The 19,571-nt window shown below is 39.3% G+C and overlaps 1 protein-coding gene across 1 annotated transcript in view; it reads right to left on the bottom strand.

Annotated features, from left to right (window-relative positions):
- Positions 1 to 3,520: 3,520 nt before the first annotated feature.
- The window catches only part of COL4A3 (collagen type IV alpha 3 chain), a 130,473-nt gene continuing 114,422 nt past the window's right edge, over positions 3,521 to 19,571 (bottom strand). The window contains 10 exon segments of the mRNA XM_025463271.3: positions 3,521 to 6,629; positions 7,217 to 7,389; positions 8,598 to 8,712; positions 9,059 to 9,236; positions 10,285 to 10,455; positions 10,458 to 10,496; positions 13,381 to 13,479; positions 14,321 to 14,446; positions 14,534 to 14,605; positions 17,210 to 17,282. Coding sequence (XP_025319056.3) covers positions 6,545 to 6,629; positions 7,217 to 7,389; positions 8,598 to 8,712; positions 9,059 to 9,236; positions 10,285 to 10,455; positions 10,458 to 10,496; positions 13,381 to 13,479; positions 14,321 to 14,446; positions 14,534 to 14,605; positions 17,210 to 17,282 — 1,131 coding nt within the window. The 3' untranslated portion in view covers positions 3,521 to 6,544.

Below are 19,571 nucleotides of genomic sequence, written 5' to 3'. Positions count from 1 at the left end.
TCTTCATAAGCGTTCCTTTGGGGTTTTGACCCCAACAGGATTTCAAACTCAAATTTTCTCCCTTTTCCCAGTCCAGATACCTTCTTCTGATTTTTGTTTTATTTTTTTTTTTTTTTTTTTTTTTTTTTTTTTTATTTTTAAAATTTTTTTTTTAATTTTTTATTTATTTATGATAGGCACACAGTGAGAGAGAGAGAGGCAGAGACACAGGCAGAGGGAGAAGCAGGCTCCATGCACCGGGAGCCTGACGTGGGATTCGATCCCGGGTCTCCAGGATCGCGCCCTGGGCCAAAGGCAGGCGCCAAACCGCTGCGCCACCCAGGGATCCCTGATTTTTGTTTTAAAGTAATGGCAAGGGGATCCCTCGGTGGCTCAGCGGTTTAGCGCCTGCCTTTGGCCCAGGGCGTGATCCTGGAATCCTGGGATCGAGTCCCACGTTGGGCTCCCTGCATGGAGGCTGCTTCTCCCTCTGCCTGTGTCTTGGCCTCTCTCTGTGTGTGTCTCTTGTGAATAAATAACTAAAATCTTAAAAAAAAAATAAGGTAATGGCAAGATTATTTTTCTAGTCACCAACTTTCAAAATTCTGAAGTCCTCTTTCACTGTCTCCCAAGCCCCCCATCTCTTAGATTCCCTCACCTCAATGTCAACTCTCCACTTTGTTCCATTCCCACTGCTTGTTTAGCTTTAGATGATCATTATGCATCATCTGGGCTGATAACCTTTTAACTGGCCATCCCAGCTCCAATCGCTTTTCTCCTCTAATTCTTAATTCTTATTATTGGATCCACAAAGAACCTAGTTTTACAGATTGTGTGACATCCCAAATTTGAAGCCCCAGGTTTAAAAGAAATTGATAATTTATAGTTCTCTACAATTCAAAAGTCCATAACAGCAATCCAGTAATTTTTTTAAAGACTTCATTTATTTATTCATGAGAGACACACAGAGAGGCAGAGATACAGGCAGAGGGAGAAGCAGGCTTCCTGCGGGGGCCCGATGTGGGACTGGATCCCAGAATTCCAGAATCACGCCCTGAGCCAAAGGCAGACGCTCAGGAGAAGCTCAGCTGCTGAGCCACCCAGGTGTCCCCAAATCCAGTAATTTTTAAAGTCACTTGAAATTATGAAATAGCCTGGCAAGAGCAGTATATAAAATACTGGACCTTCTAGGTTACCATTTATATGATCATTCTACTCTTGTCAGAATCTTCACTGGCTTTAATACCAGCCAATGAAATACAAGTTCAACCTGGTATTTGAAACTCTACCTAACATGGCCCTAACTCATACAATGCCACTTTATTTACTGCTGTGTTTGTGTATGTGTGCATATGTGATGTTTACATACACAGAATACATATATTCTTGCGTATTCCATATGTGTTCTTCTTTTCTGTATATTCTTGACCACTCACTAATTATTCTCTGAGATTGCTTCATGCTTTCCTAACTACTTACCCTTATCCATACTATTCCTGCCACCTGGAATGCCATCCTGCCTCTAGCCACCTTCTGTTTCTTGAAATCCTAACTGCCCTTAAAGAACCACCTACGATATTCCTTCTTTTCATAATTATTTCCTGAGACCTCCAACTTTTGAATCACTATTTGTTGTCTGTCAAAGCACTTACCACATTCTGTCCAATATTATAATTAATTTATGTATTTGCCTTATTTTCTGCTGCCAGATTAAGTTCTGTGTTTGAGACCAAGGTCTATGTCTCATCTGGATGTCTTCTGTGGAGCCAAATACCTTGAGCATGCTGTAGGTCTGCGTTACAAAGTGATGAGTGAGATGAGACCTCTTTCCTGGTTTGGCTGATAAACCGTAATTGACCATTCCAAAGCAATAGTTCTAAAAAGGTTTTGAGCAATGTCAGTATTTTTAGAAAAACCACAGTCTACAAACAACTTGAGAGGGTCATATTTATCTGGATGTTTAGATTTAGCGTGGTCATTCCAAATCAATTAATTTTTTTCTGCTGTGTTTGGTTGTTGCTCAGTTTCCAGTAGGCAGAGCTGGGAATAGGGTGAACTGAACTGGCACAGTTAGTGTTCTCTGCAAGTGCCCCATCAGTAGCAGTAGGCTGCTGAGAATCCATTAGAGATTGACCACAATTTTCTTTAGAAACAGGCTTGTAAGTAGAGAGAAAAAAAAAACTATAAATACCACATTCATTCCTCTACTTGCTGGCAGTAAAAATAAGCCCTTTTGAAGATTTTATTTATTTATTTGACACAGAGAGAGGGAGAGCACAAGCAGGGGGAGGGGCAGACAGAGGGCAAAGGAGAATCAGGCTCCAACTGAGCAAGGAGCCAGATGCGGGACTCAATCCCAGGACCCCGGAATTGTGCCCTGAGCTGAAGGCAGACGCCTAACCTACTGAGCCACCTAGATGCCCTGAAAATATTTCTAAAACATTTATATGAGCAACAATTTTCTTTGTCTTCTTAGAACTATTACCCAGGGTCACTGTTCAGTTTCTTCCTTTGACTATCTTTTTTTTTTCCCTTTAACTATCTTGATTGCCATTCCACCCAGCCTGAAAGTTTCTTACTTACAAAATTTAATATTTTGTATATTAAAAGTATTTCTCTTCACCATTTCTCTACATTTAAAATTTTATGAATATTTTTCCTTGAATGAGTATTTGTATTATAAATGGGAAACATTTATCAAAATGTACGACCCATAATTTCTGTAATTCATACATTTTCTTGATTTGTAAAAATTTCTTAAACACTGTAATAGAAAATGAACAAAGATGTGATTAGGTCCTTTATAGGAAAACAAAAACAAGCCCTAAGAAAATATACTAATAAAAACAAATACTAATTAAAAGTGACAAATATGTAGCATCACAAATATGTAGTGATCAGAATGTAAATTAAAATAGGATAGGCAAAATTGTAAAAGAACAGCTGTATCCATGGGATGCCCAGGTGGCTCAGCAGTTGAGCGTCTGCCTTTGGCTCAGGGCATTATCCCGTGATCCAGGGGGTCCTGGTATCAAGTCCTGCATCAGGCTCCCTTTGAGGAGCCTGGGATTGAGTCCCACATTGGGCTCCCTGCATGGAGCCTGCTTCTCCCTCTGCCTATGTCTGCCTCTCTCTGTGTCTCTCAAGAAAAATACATAAAATCTTAAAAAAAAAAAAAAAAAAAAAAGAACAGCTGTATCCAGAACTGGTAAAAGCATAAAGAGATGGGTGTTTTCATTGTTGATACAGCTGGAAATTCTAACAACCTTCTGTATTTTTGTATGTATATCAAAGACCTAGTATCATGTGGGTCCTCTGATTCTATAATGTTCCTTCTAGAGATTGATCTTGAGGAAATAACTGGAAAATGTGAAATGAAACATGTATAATACGTCCATAATAAAACTAAAGTGTCCATCAATTGGGGATTCACTGACTTAACATAGTAAATCCATGCAGTGGACTGTGGTATAAATAATGATTAGTTCTTGTCTATTGATGTGAAAAAATATCCATAGAGTATTAGGTTAAAAAAATCTGGTTACAAAACAGCATGTTTTTATTTCCATTTTTGTTTAAAAACATATTTACACAGGAAAACTCTGGAAGAGCATATACGTTAAATATCTTGGGTGAGGGTGACAGATCATGGCAATTTTTATATTCTTCAAAACTTTTGTATTGTCTGTTGTTTTTACAGTAAACACATATTTTTACAATTCAAAAAAAATTATTTCCATTTTGAAAAAAAAATAAGACCAGATATATTTTTTAAAATTTTATTTTTAGACAATACAATAAAATAACTTTTAGCTATAATTACAGAAATATTAGTACATTACAATATTGTAATGTTGTCAGGATATAATAATATAAAATATTCAATATATTTTTAAATATATTTCATTTGGTTATAGAGTAAACATTAAATTAAGTTTAGTTGCAGTAAGTTACATTTGCTGCATAGAAAAATCTTTGTAAGTTAAATTAGCAATAAATTTCAAATTTAGCATTATTGTAATACTTTTATAAATAAGTTACTTAGTAATGTTTACCTTGCAAAAAGAGACCGCTGAGAAATCCATTATTTTAGCACGCTGTGAAATTCCAAAGTAGAAGCCCCAATTTGAAAAGAAACAAGTTATTTACATTTTATCTACAAAGTTAAATCTTCATAATATAAGCTCTTCATAGGCATCTGGAAAGAAATGCATGGGAGCTATGTTTTAAGGCTCAGTCTTAGAGGTATGACTGACCAACTGTTAATATGGCTTCATTGGAATGTAAGGCTTTAGCATCACCTGTCTTTCTCATCGCTGCTAACAGGGCAAGAGAACACAGAGGCTTGGGTAAGCAGAGGCCAGTAAGTAATTTGGCATTAGCACCACTCTAGGGCTTTTACGTTTTAGTTAAATTAGATGACCGTAGGGTGGTTTGTGACTTTGGACTTTAAAGAGAGGCACAGATGAGCAATTATAGCCAGCTGTACCTGGTAACTGCCTGTAGAATCGGTTCTTGGCTGTTTGCCTACAGCAGTTCCTAATTTTGAGTGTGTTGGAAACCACCTGGAGGGCTTGTGAAAATGCAGATTTCTGGGCCTTACCCCTAGATTCTGATTCTGTAAGTGTGAGGTGGGCCCTAAAATTTGCATTTGTAGCAAGTTCCCAGAGGCTGTTGATGCCACTGGTCCAGGGACCACACTTTGTAAATTACTGTCCTATCGAGGGTTTGTGGCCATCCATTAGCCCCTATATGCCATTATTATACAACTGGGACAGTAGGATATTCTTAGAGCAAAAAAGTCTTTATATTAGGTGAGTCTAAGTAAATAATCTAAGTAAAATGCACTTTATAATGTTTAAATGTAAAAATGGCTTGACAGCAGTCACCTGAGCAATGAAGGATGTGAACTATGGTCACAGTCTGTGCTGGCCTTTGGGGTTACACCTTCACCTACAGAGCCACAGAGACAAAAGCAATAACCTGAATTTAAGTATCAGCACCACCAACACCACCTGGGTGGATCAAGAAACATCTTCAGAGCTTTGCCTCAGGATACCTGACCTCTGAGATCCACCAAATAGCGCTACCATCAAGTTCAAGTGGTTCTTAGTGTCTTGCAGATTTTTGTTTTCTTAATTTTGTTCCTACCTTGGCTTCTGTGATGCCTAAGAGAAACTAGATGTCCTGGCTTTCCCTGGCAGAAGTCTTGTTTGTAAACCTTTATTGAGGCCTGCTGAATAATGATGATGGAGTATAAGAACAGTGACAAAGGATGAAAAGGGGGGGAAAAGCCAGCTCACATATGTGGGAGTCTTAAGGCAACAGTTAAGTTAGTATTCTGGGATATCAGATCAGAAACATTAGTCTCTTTTTCTCCCCTTTGCTGTCTGTAATTTTGCACCGTGCCTGGGGCATGGCTTGGTGCTGAACAAAATGCTTGTTTAGTTGAATTAAGTAACCTTGGGAATGTATCAACACACTGAAAAGCAAGTCTTAATACCTATATCTGCAAAGCTATACAATTTGTACATTAAGATTTTTACACGATTCTTTCAACATGGTTGGTGAGAACATGTAATATAAAACACATTTTTTACAAAGAGTTAGAGAAATAGGGACTAAACCTGGAAATACCTAGGTTACATGGAGTATGAATGTGTCACAGCAAAAGAAAAATAGTTTGAGCCTGATTAGTGAGCAAATGTCTTAAGCGTTCTCAACATTTATAGGGATGGGGATAAAGTGCACATCAAGTAAGTAGTGTCCTTATTATTTGGGTGGGTGAACTGGTAAAAAAAAAAAGCTAGATACATTTTAGAGTATGTGTGTAACAGCATCCTATTAAAACTAATTCATTAAGGGCAAAATTTGAATGCAAGCAGGTTACATTGCTGTGGTGAAAGGAATTCAGTGGACAAACAAAAAATCTTTTAAAAAATATGAACAAAGCCATTCAGGGAAACCCCCTTTTGGCCTTAGTCTTGGGTACATCTGAAAAAGCGCTAGAATATCCATGAACCTCAGTTCAGTTCCGGCTTCCTCAGGCCCTAGGTTACTAAACAGGTCTGAAAGTTCAGTCTGGTTCATGAGGAGCCATTACTCTACCTGCCCCAACATCTCCTTCCAGTCCCAGGGACTAAAGGGTGTGGTGGCACCATCCTAAACTAATTTAGCCTCCCTGAGTCTCAAAGACTGGAATAGAAGGGGGCAAAATCTTGGGAATCCAGTGGACCAAATAGCTCTTAACTTGTAGCATCAAACTTTATACAATCGCCATTGAGATCATGCAATTGGATACAAGTGGAATATGATTTCAGTGGTGTTTTTTGAAAAGTCTGCTGCCTTACCATGGGAAACTCTGCAAGAGCACAAGATTTAGATACCAGGATCACAGAACTGACTTAAAACAAATGCTTTGTTGTGCGGGGAAACAAATAGAAACTTTGTACTAAGTCATCACAGAACCATATTGTATGGTTAAAGGAAATCCCTAAATAAATGCATATTCTGCATCATAACTTGCTTATTTAGGACAAAAAAAGAACAGTTCTGTTTTATTTCTTCATTGTCTTCTCTTCATGCACACCCGACAGCGACTTATTATCTTTTCTAACTCCCCAGCTTTCGTAGTTGATGGAATAGGTTTTCTGAAACAAAAGCAAAAGACACAAACAAAAGATGTCATCAATGCATAGATAAAGAGGAACTACTTGGCTGGGTTTGAGCTTTATTAATAAATATTGTAGCTCACCTAAACCTTATTGTAGGAGGTATATTTCTGTAAAGGTATGTACGTCGACATTTTATGATTTAGTTGTATTTCAGCAGCAGTAAGGAAAACACAGGCTGTAATCCAAACTCACAGATCCTCTGTCATCAAAACCACCCTTACCCTTTAAATAGTCTGTCCTCCAGTACAGTTAAAAGCAGCAGATCATTTAGTGGTTTTATTCAGTAATTTGCTATAAGCTTATAGACAAATGATAAATATATTTGGTGGTGACAAAAATCACATTTTTGGGTCTTCACTGGTGCAGTAGTACAAAACCATAGCTACTTGTTGACTGGAGAGCACTTGTAAGGTGGGAGTGCCAAGCTGAACAGGATTTTGTTGGTGCAGGGAGATCTTTTAAAGGTGAGTTCATCGACACACAGTTAAGGAAAATGTAACATAGCAATCTCTGAATAGTTCTGCATTTGGGTCATCAGATTAAACTTGACTTTGAATAGTTACCTGAACATTCTTTGGGGGTTTAACGAAGCCAACCAGAAACTGTAGGAATTTGAATAGTAGTTGCACGTTCCTCTTCCGTGACATTCTATAAACGGACTGGCTCGGAACTCTTCCAGGCAGGAGCCGGGGGAGGCCAGTGCTTGCCCAGCACCCTCAGAACCTGCACTTGTGAACTTTCACATTAAAAATATCTGGATAAGAATTCTGTGCATGGTGTTCAAATTTTCAGTGCTCTTTTTCTTTTGTAGTAAAAATATATTTTTCTTTTTTCAGTAAAAAAAAAAAATCGTGTGAATTAAACTTTTATACTTCTTTACCCAGATTTGCTAATACTCGAGGTACCTTCCAAGTTGAGGATTAGTCATCAAAAATAAAGCAAAAGCTATTTCTTCTGCCTAAATGCTCCTTTTCCTTATTCAGCTAGCTTGTTTTCATAGTTCAGAAATCTGCTTAAATATAACCTCTAGGAGGCTTTCCTGGACCTCTCTTCTCTTGAACAATCTCTCTCCTTATTTTCTTCAGAGTACTAATCACCACCTGAACCCATTACTATTACGGTTATTTTGTCTTCTTGCTGGCTGTCTACCTTCACCACTAAGATAGAAGTTCCGTGACCAGCAGGAACTTTGGTTCATTGTTGGTATTCTTTTTAGTGCTTTAAACAATCCTGGCACATGGTTGATGTTCAATAAATACTTGTTGAATTAATAGCTAAATGAATGGATGTCTGCGAGTAATTAAGGGGGAATAATGTATCATATGTGATGCTGTACAAAAAAAATGAATAACCACCAACCGCATATGTGCGGCTAGCAGAATCACTGATGGTCCAGAGATTTCTTCATTTAGCACTTAACATCTGGGGAATCTTTCTTTAAAAGGCTTTTTCTCTTAGTGCCCATCTTCATATGAATGTCAAAGGGGCACAGGGTAAGGCAAAAAAGATTTTAGAGCAGATAGACTCAGGTTCAAATCCTAGTTTTACCACTGACTAGTTGTGAGACTTTGGGGTCTTCATATTTATTTATAAAACTGTAGAAGACAAAACTACCTCCAGGGTTTCCATAAGGATTATGGGCAATGTATATAAAACAGCTGCCACATTTTAAAGCAGGCATTCTATTACTAATATAGTATTACTCTTCACCTAAATGTCTTATTTAGAATTTATGGGTAAAGTCATTTTTTAAAATGCTCCATTATTTACAAAAAAAAACCTACTTTAAAAAAGTGTATTTCCAGATTTTCGAGCAAATGTTCATGGAATACTGTGCACACTAATGTCAGGCAGCATCAGTTTTGGGGGCCACATTTCACCCAGTCCAATGTAAGGTTCTAAGGGTATTCTTTACTATGAATTTGCTGTTCCTTTCCTCCTTACCATGATAAACGAAAATCCTTTCCAGAGAGAAATCCAGCCATTGGGACATGAGGGAATGTCAGTGGTTTGGCTGTGAATGGCTATGGCAATCGTAGGACCTTCACAGACAGTGCATCTGTAATGTGAAATAAAGAATATGGCAGCTGGGGCGCCTGGGGGGCTGAGTTGGTTAAGTGTCTTGCTCTTGGTTTTGGCTCAGATCATGATCTCAGAGTCATGAGATTGAGCCCCACATGGGGCTCTGAGCTCAGCATGGAGTCTGCTTGAGATTCTCTATCTCTGCCTCTCTGCCCATCCCCCCACTTGCACAGTGTTTCTCTCTAAGATAAATAAATAAAATCTTAAAAAGAGAGATTATGGCAGCATCAGCACTTTCTGCCCTATATGTGCTGCCTTACGTTCCATTACAAATGAAATGATTCATCTGATCCCATCACAGAGCTAAGGGATTAGATTTTTACCTGCTAATATAAGGCTCCAGGGCCCTGCCAGTAATTGGAGCCATGTCCATTGGCATCAGAGCTGGTGTTGACAGCCAGTATGAGTAGTCATTTCGAGATGCAAAATTACAGACATTGTTGATGTTACAGAACAAGAATGGCATTGTGGTAAATCGCTGCAGGCAGCTGCCGAGAGTTCCTAATGAAACATCAGACTGAGTATCACTTTCAGTACATTAAAATTATATTGAGTAACATTACTAGGTAGAGGCTAATTAAAACAACCTATGGCAGAAATGAGATAGACAACCCCAAAAAAGTTATTTGCAGAATGTGTTATTAAAAAGTTGTGGGGAGGGGATCCCTGGGTGGCTCAGCGGTTTGGCGCCTGCCTTTGGCCCAGGGCGTGATCCTGGAGTCCCGGGATCGAGTCCCGCGTCGGGCTCCCGGCCTGGAGCCTGCTTCTCCCTCCTCCTCTGCCTCTCTCTCTCTCTATGTCTATCATAAATAAATAAATAAATAAATAAATAAATAAATAAATAAATAAATAAATAAAAAAAAGTTGTGGGGATCCCTGGGTGGCTCAGTGGTTTAGCACCTGCCTTTGGCCTAGGGCATGATCCTAGAGACCCGGGATTAGGTCCCCCATTGGGCTCCCTGCATGGAGCCTGCTTCTCCTTCTGCCTGTGTCTCTGCCTCTCTCTCTGTGTGTGTCTCTCATGAATAAATAAATAAAATCTTTAAAAAAAAAATGTTGTAACAATGAGAGAAATCAAAGATCCAAGAAGTAAACAGATTCTCCTTCTCCCCCAACCCTCTTAATACTTCCGGTGACCGTTTCTCATCAGTCTGGCACTTGAGGACTGGTCGAGGTCAGTGGGGAAAATCTTTGCTTCAAAGTATTTCCAGTTATTCAAATATATGTAATAGCTAATAATTAGATAAAGCCTTAGAAAAGCTGCTACTTTTAAGATTAAAAAGCAAACGTGACTTAAGGGAAAATTGTTTGCATTGAACAGGACGAGCTAGACTAACATTCATGAGGTAGGCTCCTTCCAGAGCTGTGCATTCCAGAACGAAAACCTGACATTAGGCCCTTGTTGTTTTTTTATTTAACTCTCTTTGAAAAGTGCTGCAAGGTACTCAGGCTTGTTTGCACATCAGTGCAGAGAGAAGTACCCCCTGCTACAAAAATTGACAATCCGGGTATGGAACAAAATGAATGAAAACGAGGACGGGGACATTACCCAAGTCTTGTCCATGGGCTTGTTCATTTCCTTGTATGAAAAGAAGAGAAAAGCCACTATAGAGTGGCGCTGTCCCTTCTGGACAGGAAGGAATCACTGTGGTCTGACTATGCCTGGTGAAGATAAAGCCCCTCTTCATGGTCCCAGTTGCAGGTGGTCCAGGGTCTCCAGGTCTCCCTTCAAGCCTGGCAGTCCATCTAATCCAGGTGGTCCTTTAAAAAATATGTTATACATGTTGTGATACAAACAAAACCTCAAATTCATTTTCTCAAAATACTAATTTAAATGCTTATGTATATCTGTTAAGCTCCTCCTTAAGGGGTCCTACAGAAGAATGGTTTACAAAATGGCCAAGTATTATTAAATGTTGTCTAGTGTCAAACAGTACTTCTTCGTCGTATAAATGTTTGTGTATATCGAGTGGTGAGTTTTTGAGATGAGGGCTTCTTTGTCTTCCGTGATGCCTCACACAGTGGCCAGCACATTTTATGTACATCTTTTGCGTGCCAATGAATGTACCTTATTTACAAAGTGGTTAAATAAGTCAAATATCTACAATTTGAAAGTCTATTCAAGTGGATAATAAAAAATGACATGTGCTTTTGATAAAGTCAGCAAACATGGAAAACAACTGAAAGTTCTTTTAAAGGTATAAACTTAGAGAAAGTTTTTAATCAATTAATATGGCATAAAACGTTTTTTTTTTTACTGTGGTAAGAGTTAGTTTCTTTTATCTATATGAGTTTAATGCCAAATAAGTAGTTTTTATACTTTTTTTTCCTCTGCCCTAGAGTAAGTTAACACACATTTGTCACTTTCTAAATAATATACCAGAGAGCTATCCTTCTGTCCATTGTCCTGTTCTTTCTTCTTCTTTTCATCATCAGCTAGCTATTATGATTTTGGCACTGGCTTCCATCCCCCGTTAGCCCCTGATCCATTTCCACTGCCTCTATACCCCAAGTACCACCCAACCCACCTTGGGTCCTAAAGAAATGCAAGAGGGTAGGTAGAGACTTGGATTTTGGGCCCATGAGTCAAAAGAGGTATTATTGTTTCCCACAAACGGCCATGCCCTGGAGTCCGGCAATGCCCCAGTGTAGTCAAGACTCAGGAGTCAATCATTTAACAATTTGTTAAAGCCCCAAGATTTTTTTTTTTCAGTCTACCCTCTATTCCTGTCTTCCAGGGGTCTTGGCTTATTCTTTGAAATTAAAAATAGACCTATTATTAATATCTAAATTCATCAAAGTCTCATTTCTTACTTGAGTTGTCCAAAATTGTATGTTTTTAATATATCAGATAGAGGAAGATACACATTCTTCACTTTTCCCAACATCTACCCTCATTCCCAGAAAGTGTAATTGGACACAAGCTAAGGATGCCTCCAGCTGTCTGGACAGGAATTGCGATTAGATGAGCATGACAAGAACTGGAAGTGAGCTTCCATGCAAGTATGCATCATAAGGATAGTCTGCATTTCTGAGAGAGAGAGGCCAGGGCTCTCAGTTTATACCTGTGCTATTAACTCTTAGATCCTTTTATCATTCTTACGAGGCCCTATGGCATTAGGACTCATTCTATCTACTTGCTAATGATTCCCAACATGATTTGTAGGGTAGGACCCTCACTCTTGCTATGGCCCAATTCTGAAACTTGGTCAGTAAAGTTTTCAGTTAATAAAATTAATTGATAGAATTATGAATTAAGAGTTTTACATTTTGCCACTTTGGAAAACACATTTTAAGGAAAGTTGAATGATTACGTGTGTTCATGACATTGCTAAATCATGAGTGATTATGCACGATGTCATAATATTATATATTTATATGCATAATTCTATTGAATTTTTTAAGATTCAAGTCTCTAGTCTTTACAGTTTTATTATAGTAGACCTGGTCATATGTCAATAAATGGGGAAATAAAAACATGTTTTTTCTTACTTTAACAAAATCAGCAATTCTAAAAAGAAGATTTTGTTATCTAGGAATTTTCTAGAAAGTCCTTTTGAAACTTTTGCGGAAGTTGATATACTTGATCCAAGTATATCAAATTGACATAAATACTTACCTGGCAGGGGAGATACCATGATCACAAATTGACATAATAGCTTATGTTCAGACTAAAAAAAAATATTTTTTAACAAGAGAACAAATCTATACCTTATTTTATTTATTTTTCAGTAAGTTTAAATCCTGGGGGGGGCGGGGGGTACAGCAACACACAGATTCTGTAGCCAGTGGCTTTAGCAGGAAGGTTGCTTTGGAATTTGGCATGAGTAGGAGCTTGCGTGACTTACTTTCCCTCAGATGACTCAGGTTTGCCCCCAGGACTCACTGTAGTGTTCTTTACTTGGTACACATAAGCACATCTGTTGCCTAGATAAAATTTAGCTTCAGCTCCAGCATAAACACCTTCAAGCTCCAGAAGAGGTATGTGCTTCCTCTGGTTCTGGAGACCCTGCTTACAGCCAGCAAAAATGGCCTTGGACCACAGCCTTCCAGACATATTTGTCATTTTAGAAATCCTGTTCCCAGCAGGTCCCTCTTACTTCCCCTCAAAGTTCAGGGACCTTATCCCCACCCAGACTAAAATATTTAAGATGGCCTTTTTCAGGATAACACATGAGTTGTTCACTCACTCAGGATTCAAGCATGGCATGCATGGCATAGTGGAAAGATGGCTTTCCTCAATAAAGACACTAAGTTGCTCTTCTGTTCATATCAAGATGTTCTTTTGAACTGTGTACTTAAATGCCACTACTATAAGTACTTGTTATTAGATAAGGACTCTTATAAATAATTAAAAACAGTACAGGTCTTCCCAAAAATAGAATTGGTGCTTTATTAGGTCTGTCTGTCCTAAGGCTAAAAATTTGGAGTACATTTATTTGCCCAGTTAAGAGATAGGAAGAATGGTGTATTCCAATAACTCTTCGTTTTTCGCCTTCTTCCAAATGAACGTTTTGTTCCTGGCTTTTAATGTGAACAAACTGAAAAGCAAGATGACTCTTACAGTCACATATCCGAACGAGACTTCTCTCTATATTGAAACAGTATTCCTTCAGTGAAGAGAACGAGCCAGCTCCTTATTTACCTTGCTCGCCTTTACAACCTTTGTTGCCTTTTTCTCCAATTGGCCCAGGAGTTCCTGGTATTCCATCCATGCCTGGTTTACCTCTTGGTCCACAGGGTCCTAGGCAAAAAACCCAACACCCTGTTGAATGGTTCATACAGGATAAAACGTAGGGTGGCCAACCACCCCAGTTTACCTGGGACTTCCCCAGTGTCAGCAATGAAAGTCCTACAACACTTACAGACAAGCCCGGACAGTTGGTCATCCAACCTGTTACACCCGAAACAAAAAGCCGCCCCCCCGCCACTCAAACAGAACTAGGAACATCTGAAATAACAGCAGTTTAAAATTGTGCTGCCATTTTGATTTACACTGTTCCAGAATTGGCTATTCCCTTGTACTGACCAAAGTAGTATCTCTTTTATATCCCAGGTAATTCAGGTAAACATAGAACATAACACTTCTGTTCAGAAGCCTATTAAAATGTGCCAACCCTACACAGAGGGGTTAGTTCGGTTTCCATAGACCAATACTTTGAAAAGATTTCATAAGATTAAACATACATTTGTGTTGACTACTCTTCCAAATGCTGTACAAAGTTTTAGAAAAGTATATGCATACAGAACTCAAGTTTATTCAGGCAATCATTTAGAAATAGAGCTCTAAGACTGGGAGTTGTCAGAGAAGATAGACATAATACTTGAACCTAATAAAAAACACACATACGCACCCTAACGTGTATTTGCTCAAGCTTACTGTATGCATGACAGTTTTCAGTAGATTCAAAAGGTCTTTTATTTGCTGATCAAGAGTAAAACAAGCTCACTCCTAAGACTATAAAAAAAACACTGTAATGCGTAACATTTTCTGCAAAGTTGTATTGCTCGTTTGCAAAGCACTTTCTAGAGATTTTAGTTCAACCCTTTCCTAGTAACCCACGTCAGTGCTGCCAATGCCATACCTAGGATTCCTGGTGGCCCTGGTGGCCCTGGTTCTCCTGGCATCCCCGGTCCTCCAGCACGGCCAGGTGGCCCTGGGCTTCCTGGAAGGGAGATGATCTTAACTGTGCCAGGGTCTCCACGGACACCTATGGATATGAGCAGAAGAGAATGATGGCTTCACTGATGAGTTCCCCTTTCTTCATGAGAAGCAACACAAAGGAAATAAAACTTACCAGGTGGTCCTTTTGGCCCAATTTGCCCTGGAGGTCCAGCTGGTCCCGGAAATCCTGGGTTACCCTTCTCTCCTTAAAAAAAAAAAGGGGGAAAAAAAAGATGATTTGATTCCACTTAGAACACTGGGTTCCCTATCTCTTCAGGTTTATGGTCAACTGGAAGGATATACCTCGGATTTAGAACCAGAGGAGCTGTGACAATGACTACAACTTTTGATATTTTATTTGAACCCAATCAGTCATGTTTAACGTCTTTTAAAAAATATATTCAAGAAATAGGCATTAAGATTTTGTAGTTTAGTGCTGAAGGGGAAGAATTCCTAAGAGTTCACTTTTTAAATCCAGAAACCAATTCAATTGAATATTTAATTTAAAGTATGAAGTAACAATAAAACCTATTTTAGTGCTTATATCGACTGTCACAGTCATATACTTTCTTGGCTTGTTATTCTAGCTTCATTAAGAGCCTGTTATGTTGGGAACTCTCATGGATGCATCTAGAATATCTGCTTTCATGTAAACTATCAAAATGGTATGATTTCTCTTCCAAATAGTCTTTGACATGAGTAAAAGTTTACCAAGAATCATTGATTTGGAGAAATACTTTAAAAAATCCTGAAATATTATAAATATTATATCTGATCACTTAGAAATACTTTAATACTGAATATGGTGTTCATAGAAGAGGTACAAGGGGCACCTGGGTGGCTCAGTTGGTTAAGCATCTGACTTAGCTTCAATTCATGATCCTGGGTCCTGGAATGGAGCCATGTATCAGGCTATTCACTAAGTGGGGAGTCTGCTTCTCCCTCTCCCTCTTGCTTTGCTCCCCGCCCCCGCTTGTGCACGCTCTCTTTCTCTCTCAAATAAAAGCTTTTTAAAAAACAGAAGAAATAGGGGATCCCAGGGTGGCTCAGTGGTTTAGCGCCTGCCTTCAGCCCAGGGCGTGATCCTGGAGTCCCGGGATCGAGTCCCGGGATCGAGTCCCGGGATCGAGTCCCATGTCGGGCTCCCTGCATGGAGCCTGCTTCTCCCTCCTCCTGTGTCTCTGCCTCTTTCTCTCTCTGTCTCTCTCATGAATAAATAAATAAAATCTTAAAAAAAAAAAAAAACAGAAGAAATAAAATCATCATAGTACTAAAAGTTAACTGGAAACTATAAATTATCCACTTGGTATCAGAACTTGAGGAAGATGTCCATATTTGTTTATATACATCAGAAGAAGCCTAAGCATTTTTCCTTTTGGGGATTAAAAGTCCAAATAAGGAAGTGCAAACTTGTCAGTAGTGCCAGCTGATAGATGGTGTTATTCTGAAATTTAAGAGGAATGTGTTTCATGGAACATATTTCAAAAGAACTGATTTTATGAATCTCCCATCTAAATACCTCTAAATATTTCACCAGAACTTTTTTGTTTAGTGGCGCCTTTATATAACTTCTTTTTTGAAGGTTTTATTTATTCATTTGAGAGAGACAGGGCAGAGGGAGGGGGAGAGGCAGGGGTGGGGTAAGGGGCGGGGGAGAGGGAGAGGGAGAAGCAGGCTCCCTGCAGACCTCCTTGCTCTCTCCCAGAAGCAGAGCTCGAGGCAGGTCTGGATCCCAGGACCCAGAGATCCTGACCTGAGCCAAAGTCAGACACTTAACTATCTGAGTCACCCAAGCGCCCTGAGCCTTTATAGAATTTTTTTACAATCTCACATATCCTTCTTCTGAGAGGTGGGGTGTAACAGGTGGGATGCGCTTCCCAGGCTACCTGCCAGTGTTCACCCTCCCCCACAATGTCTAGTGGGAATCCTCAGAATCATTTGCTCTGATTTATTCTTAACTAACTTGTTCCTGAATAGTCAGTGATTCAGGAAGGATCCTGAAAGCATTGAGAAAGGCTCTCTTTCAACTCTACATTGTTCTGTCTTGCACCTGGAAAAGGTTTTCCTTTGTGAAAATGTGGCTTTGTTCCCTTTGGCTACACACGCACTATTTAGCACCTGTGTTGTCTATAGTAATAGATTCCTTGCTGACAAAAGCAATGCAGAAGATTTAATCAGTGAAGACAACAAATACAGTATTCAAAACCTTATTTAAGGTTCGTAGCATCCTTATGGGAGATGTGAAAATTATTTTCTGAAACCTGAAGTTTACATTTATGTGGACGAAAATTTTAAACTTAAAACCCCCCAAAGTATAGTTCTCTTCTGATTAAAATACAATACATGTGCCCAAACAACAAATACCTAAATCCACATATAAAAATTTACTTACCCTCCCCCATTCATAGTTTGGTAAATACTCATTTAGGTTTTCAGCTTTTTAAAATTATAACACATACGCAAGTTAAAACAAGCAAATTCAAATAAATACTATTGATATTGATGTAGTTGCCCATTCCTAACCCAAAATACATCAGTATTCTCAAAGGTAACCACTTTAAACTGTTTTATTTATTTTATTTGTTTTACTTATTTATTTTTATTTATTCTATCCTTAACGTATGGATTTAATTTTTAAGATCTCTGAGTTTGGGTGCTGGTGGTCTTCCTTCTTCACTTCTAATAACCAAGGTCCTATTTGCACCCCAACTGTCCATGGTGACCAGAGTTTTTCAGTAATCATTTGCATGCCCTAAAATATAAATCACAGTCATTGTCTTTGCATCCAAAGAGTGGACAAAAACAGTACCTTTAACACCTGGAAATCCATAGAATCCAGGATCGCCCCTGAGCCCTGGCAGACCTGGGCTCCCTGGTGCTCCCTGCATTTCAAATAAAAGGGAGCAGAACCAAAAACAAATTTTAAAAATCACAACAGTCACTGCAGTTCTGTCTTTTTTTTTTTTTTTTCAAGCAGACAATATATAATATTACATTGGGTCAGAATGAGCTGAAGTGGACAGACCTCATTTTTACCTTCCCATCTATCCAATCCCCCTTTAGCTCCTCTGCCACCTAGACCTCTCCTTAGGATTATTGCTGTCAATTAAACAGAAGCAAAACCTGCCCTTAGGCTCAAGCGCAAACACAGCTTCTGGACATTAATGTCTATTGTATGAGTACTGAACACAATTGAATGTTTTGTATCCTAAATGGAACTGCCCAGTATTTGGAGATCTTTCAGGAAGAGTAGGCACTGGACTGCCAGAATGAAAATTATATTTTTTTATTTGTAATTTTTACAAAGACAACAGGGCCAATATTGAATTGTGGCACTCATCATCATTCTAACTAAGCTGGCAGAGTTACAAATTACTCTGGGTCAGAGGGTTAGGCATGTAAAGTGTCTAGGGATTGGGAGCATGAAGGGGTTGCCAGGGGAGCTCTGGTATGAACTTTTGGCAAGGATGTAGTGGTCAGACCAGGAGGAGATGCTCCATCCTTATGAGGCCCACACTAATTGCCCTTGTAGCCATGGAGTGCTCAAGCAAGGTCACAGGAAAAGGAAAAGAGGGCAGAGCTTCAGAAAGGAGCTACATATCAGAAAGTAAGTTAAATCTACCATTACACTGTCCATATGAATTGAGAATTTTCCTATTACTTGAAAATAATGAACTGAAAGTCATTCAAAATGCCATGAATAGCAAAACTGGCCTCTGGGTCAATTGTCTTTGGAGCAAGAAGACGAAAGAAGGAATAGTCCTATTGCTTGAATAAGCTGTTGTGAGGTCAAAGAAAAAGGGAGAGGAAACAGAACCACCTGGTCAAGAACTCTCAGGCTCCTGAGGTCTGGCTTGTTCTCCAGAGGCAGAAGCAACCAGGGAGGAGTTGCTGGTGCCAGGCTAAGCCCCTGGGTAAGAAGAATTATCTTTGAGGTGCAAATGTAGAAGCTCAGACTGCTCTTGGAAACACCAAAAGACTTAAGGGAGATCACATTTCCAAACAACACTTTCCACAGCCCAGTGCCCTTGGAAGGACGTTCCCTGTGATTACAGGATCAGTGTTGGCACTTTCAAAGAATCATGGAGAACATGAGAGATATTGAAGACTGGGCAAATGATGCATTTTAAAAAAAGTTTTAAAAAGGTAGATTCTGGAAACTAAATACCAAGAGAACTTAAGAGAACATAACATGATTCCTGACACACCACCAGGAGTACCTCATTGCCCATCAGTGATGAAAACACAGAACACTGAAGATATAACTGACTCTCTCATCAATCTCCCAGAATTTGATGTAAACAGGGGGAACGGATTTTTCAAATATGCTGTGAAGGAGAAATGTGGTAAGATGGCCCAGGTGTCCAGTGAGAGACTTAATTCAGAGAACTTCATAGGCTGGGAGCATGAGCCTAACTAAACACAATGACATCTGTACAAAAATAAATGTGAAAGTTCTGCACTTAAGTTACAAACAAACAGGCAAGAACTAAAAGTAATGGAGAAAGTTTGGAAGACATTCATGAGGAAAAGGTAGGCGTGTGTGCACATGTGTGCCACAGGCTCTGGTTGACCAGAAGCTCACTGTGCAGTGACAATGAGCTGACATGGCAGCCAAACAGCCCAAGCAGAATTTTACGTTGGATTATATGATGGTGATTTTCAAGTTGGTGAGAGTCTTCGCTTCTTTAGCCACTCTGTGGGGATACCGAGTTCTCACTTGCAGGGGGTATTTGTCCCAGGGGCTACATTTTTAAGGAAGATATTGACCAACTAGGATATATTCAAAATAGATGCAGGGTTGATCAAGTGTTAAACTGAATTTGAAAAATACAGGGGGAAAATACTCGAAGCAAGTGGGAGCTATTTATAAACACTAGAGGGTACATCGGGGGAAAAAGGAAATAGACATTCGGGGTATAGCACAGATAACATTTTTAAAGATTTTATTTATTTGCTCATGAGGGACACAGAGAGAGAGGCAGAGACATAGGAAGAGAGAGAAGCAGGTTCCCTGCTTCATGGGAAGCCCGATGAAGGACTCAATCCCAGGACCTCAGGATCATGACCTGAGCCTAAAGCAAACCCTCAACCACTGAGCTAACCCAGGTGCCCCTAGGACAGATAACTTTGAAAGCATTATTACTAGAGGAAAATTATGTTGTCCTGTA

The sequence above is a fragment of the Canis lupus genome, chromosome 25 (assembly GCF_003254725.2).
Source record: "Canis lupus dingo isolate Sandy chromosome 25, ASM325472v2, whole genome shotgun sequence".
NCBI classification, from domain to species: domain Eukaryota; kingdom Metazoa; phylum Chordata; class Mammalia; order Carnivora; family Canidae; genus Canis; species Canis lupus.
This window is presented reverse-complemented; position numbering and strand designations above follow the sequence as displayed.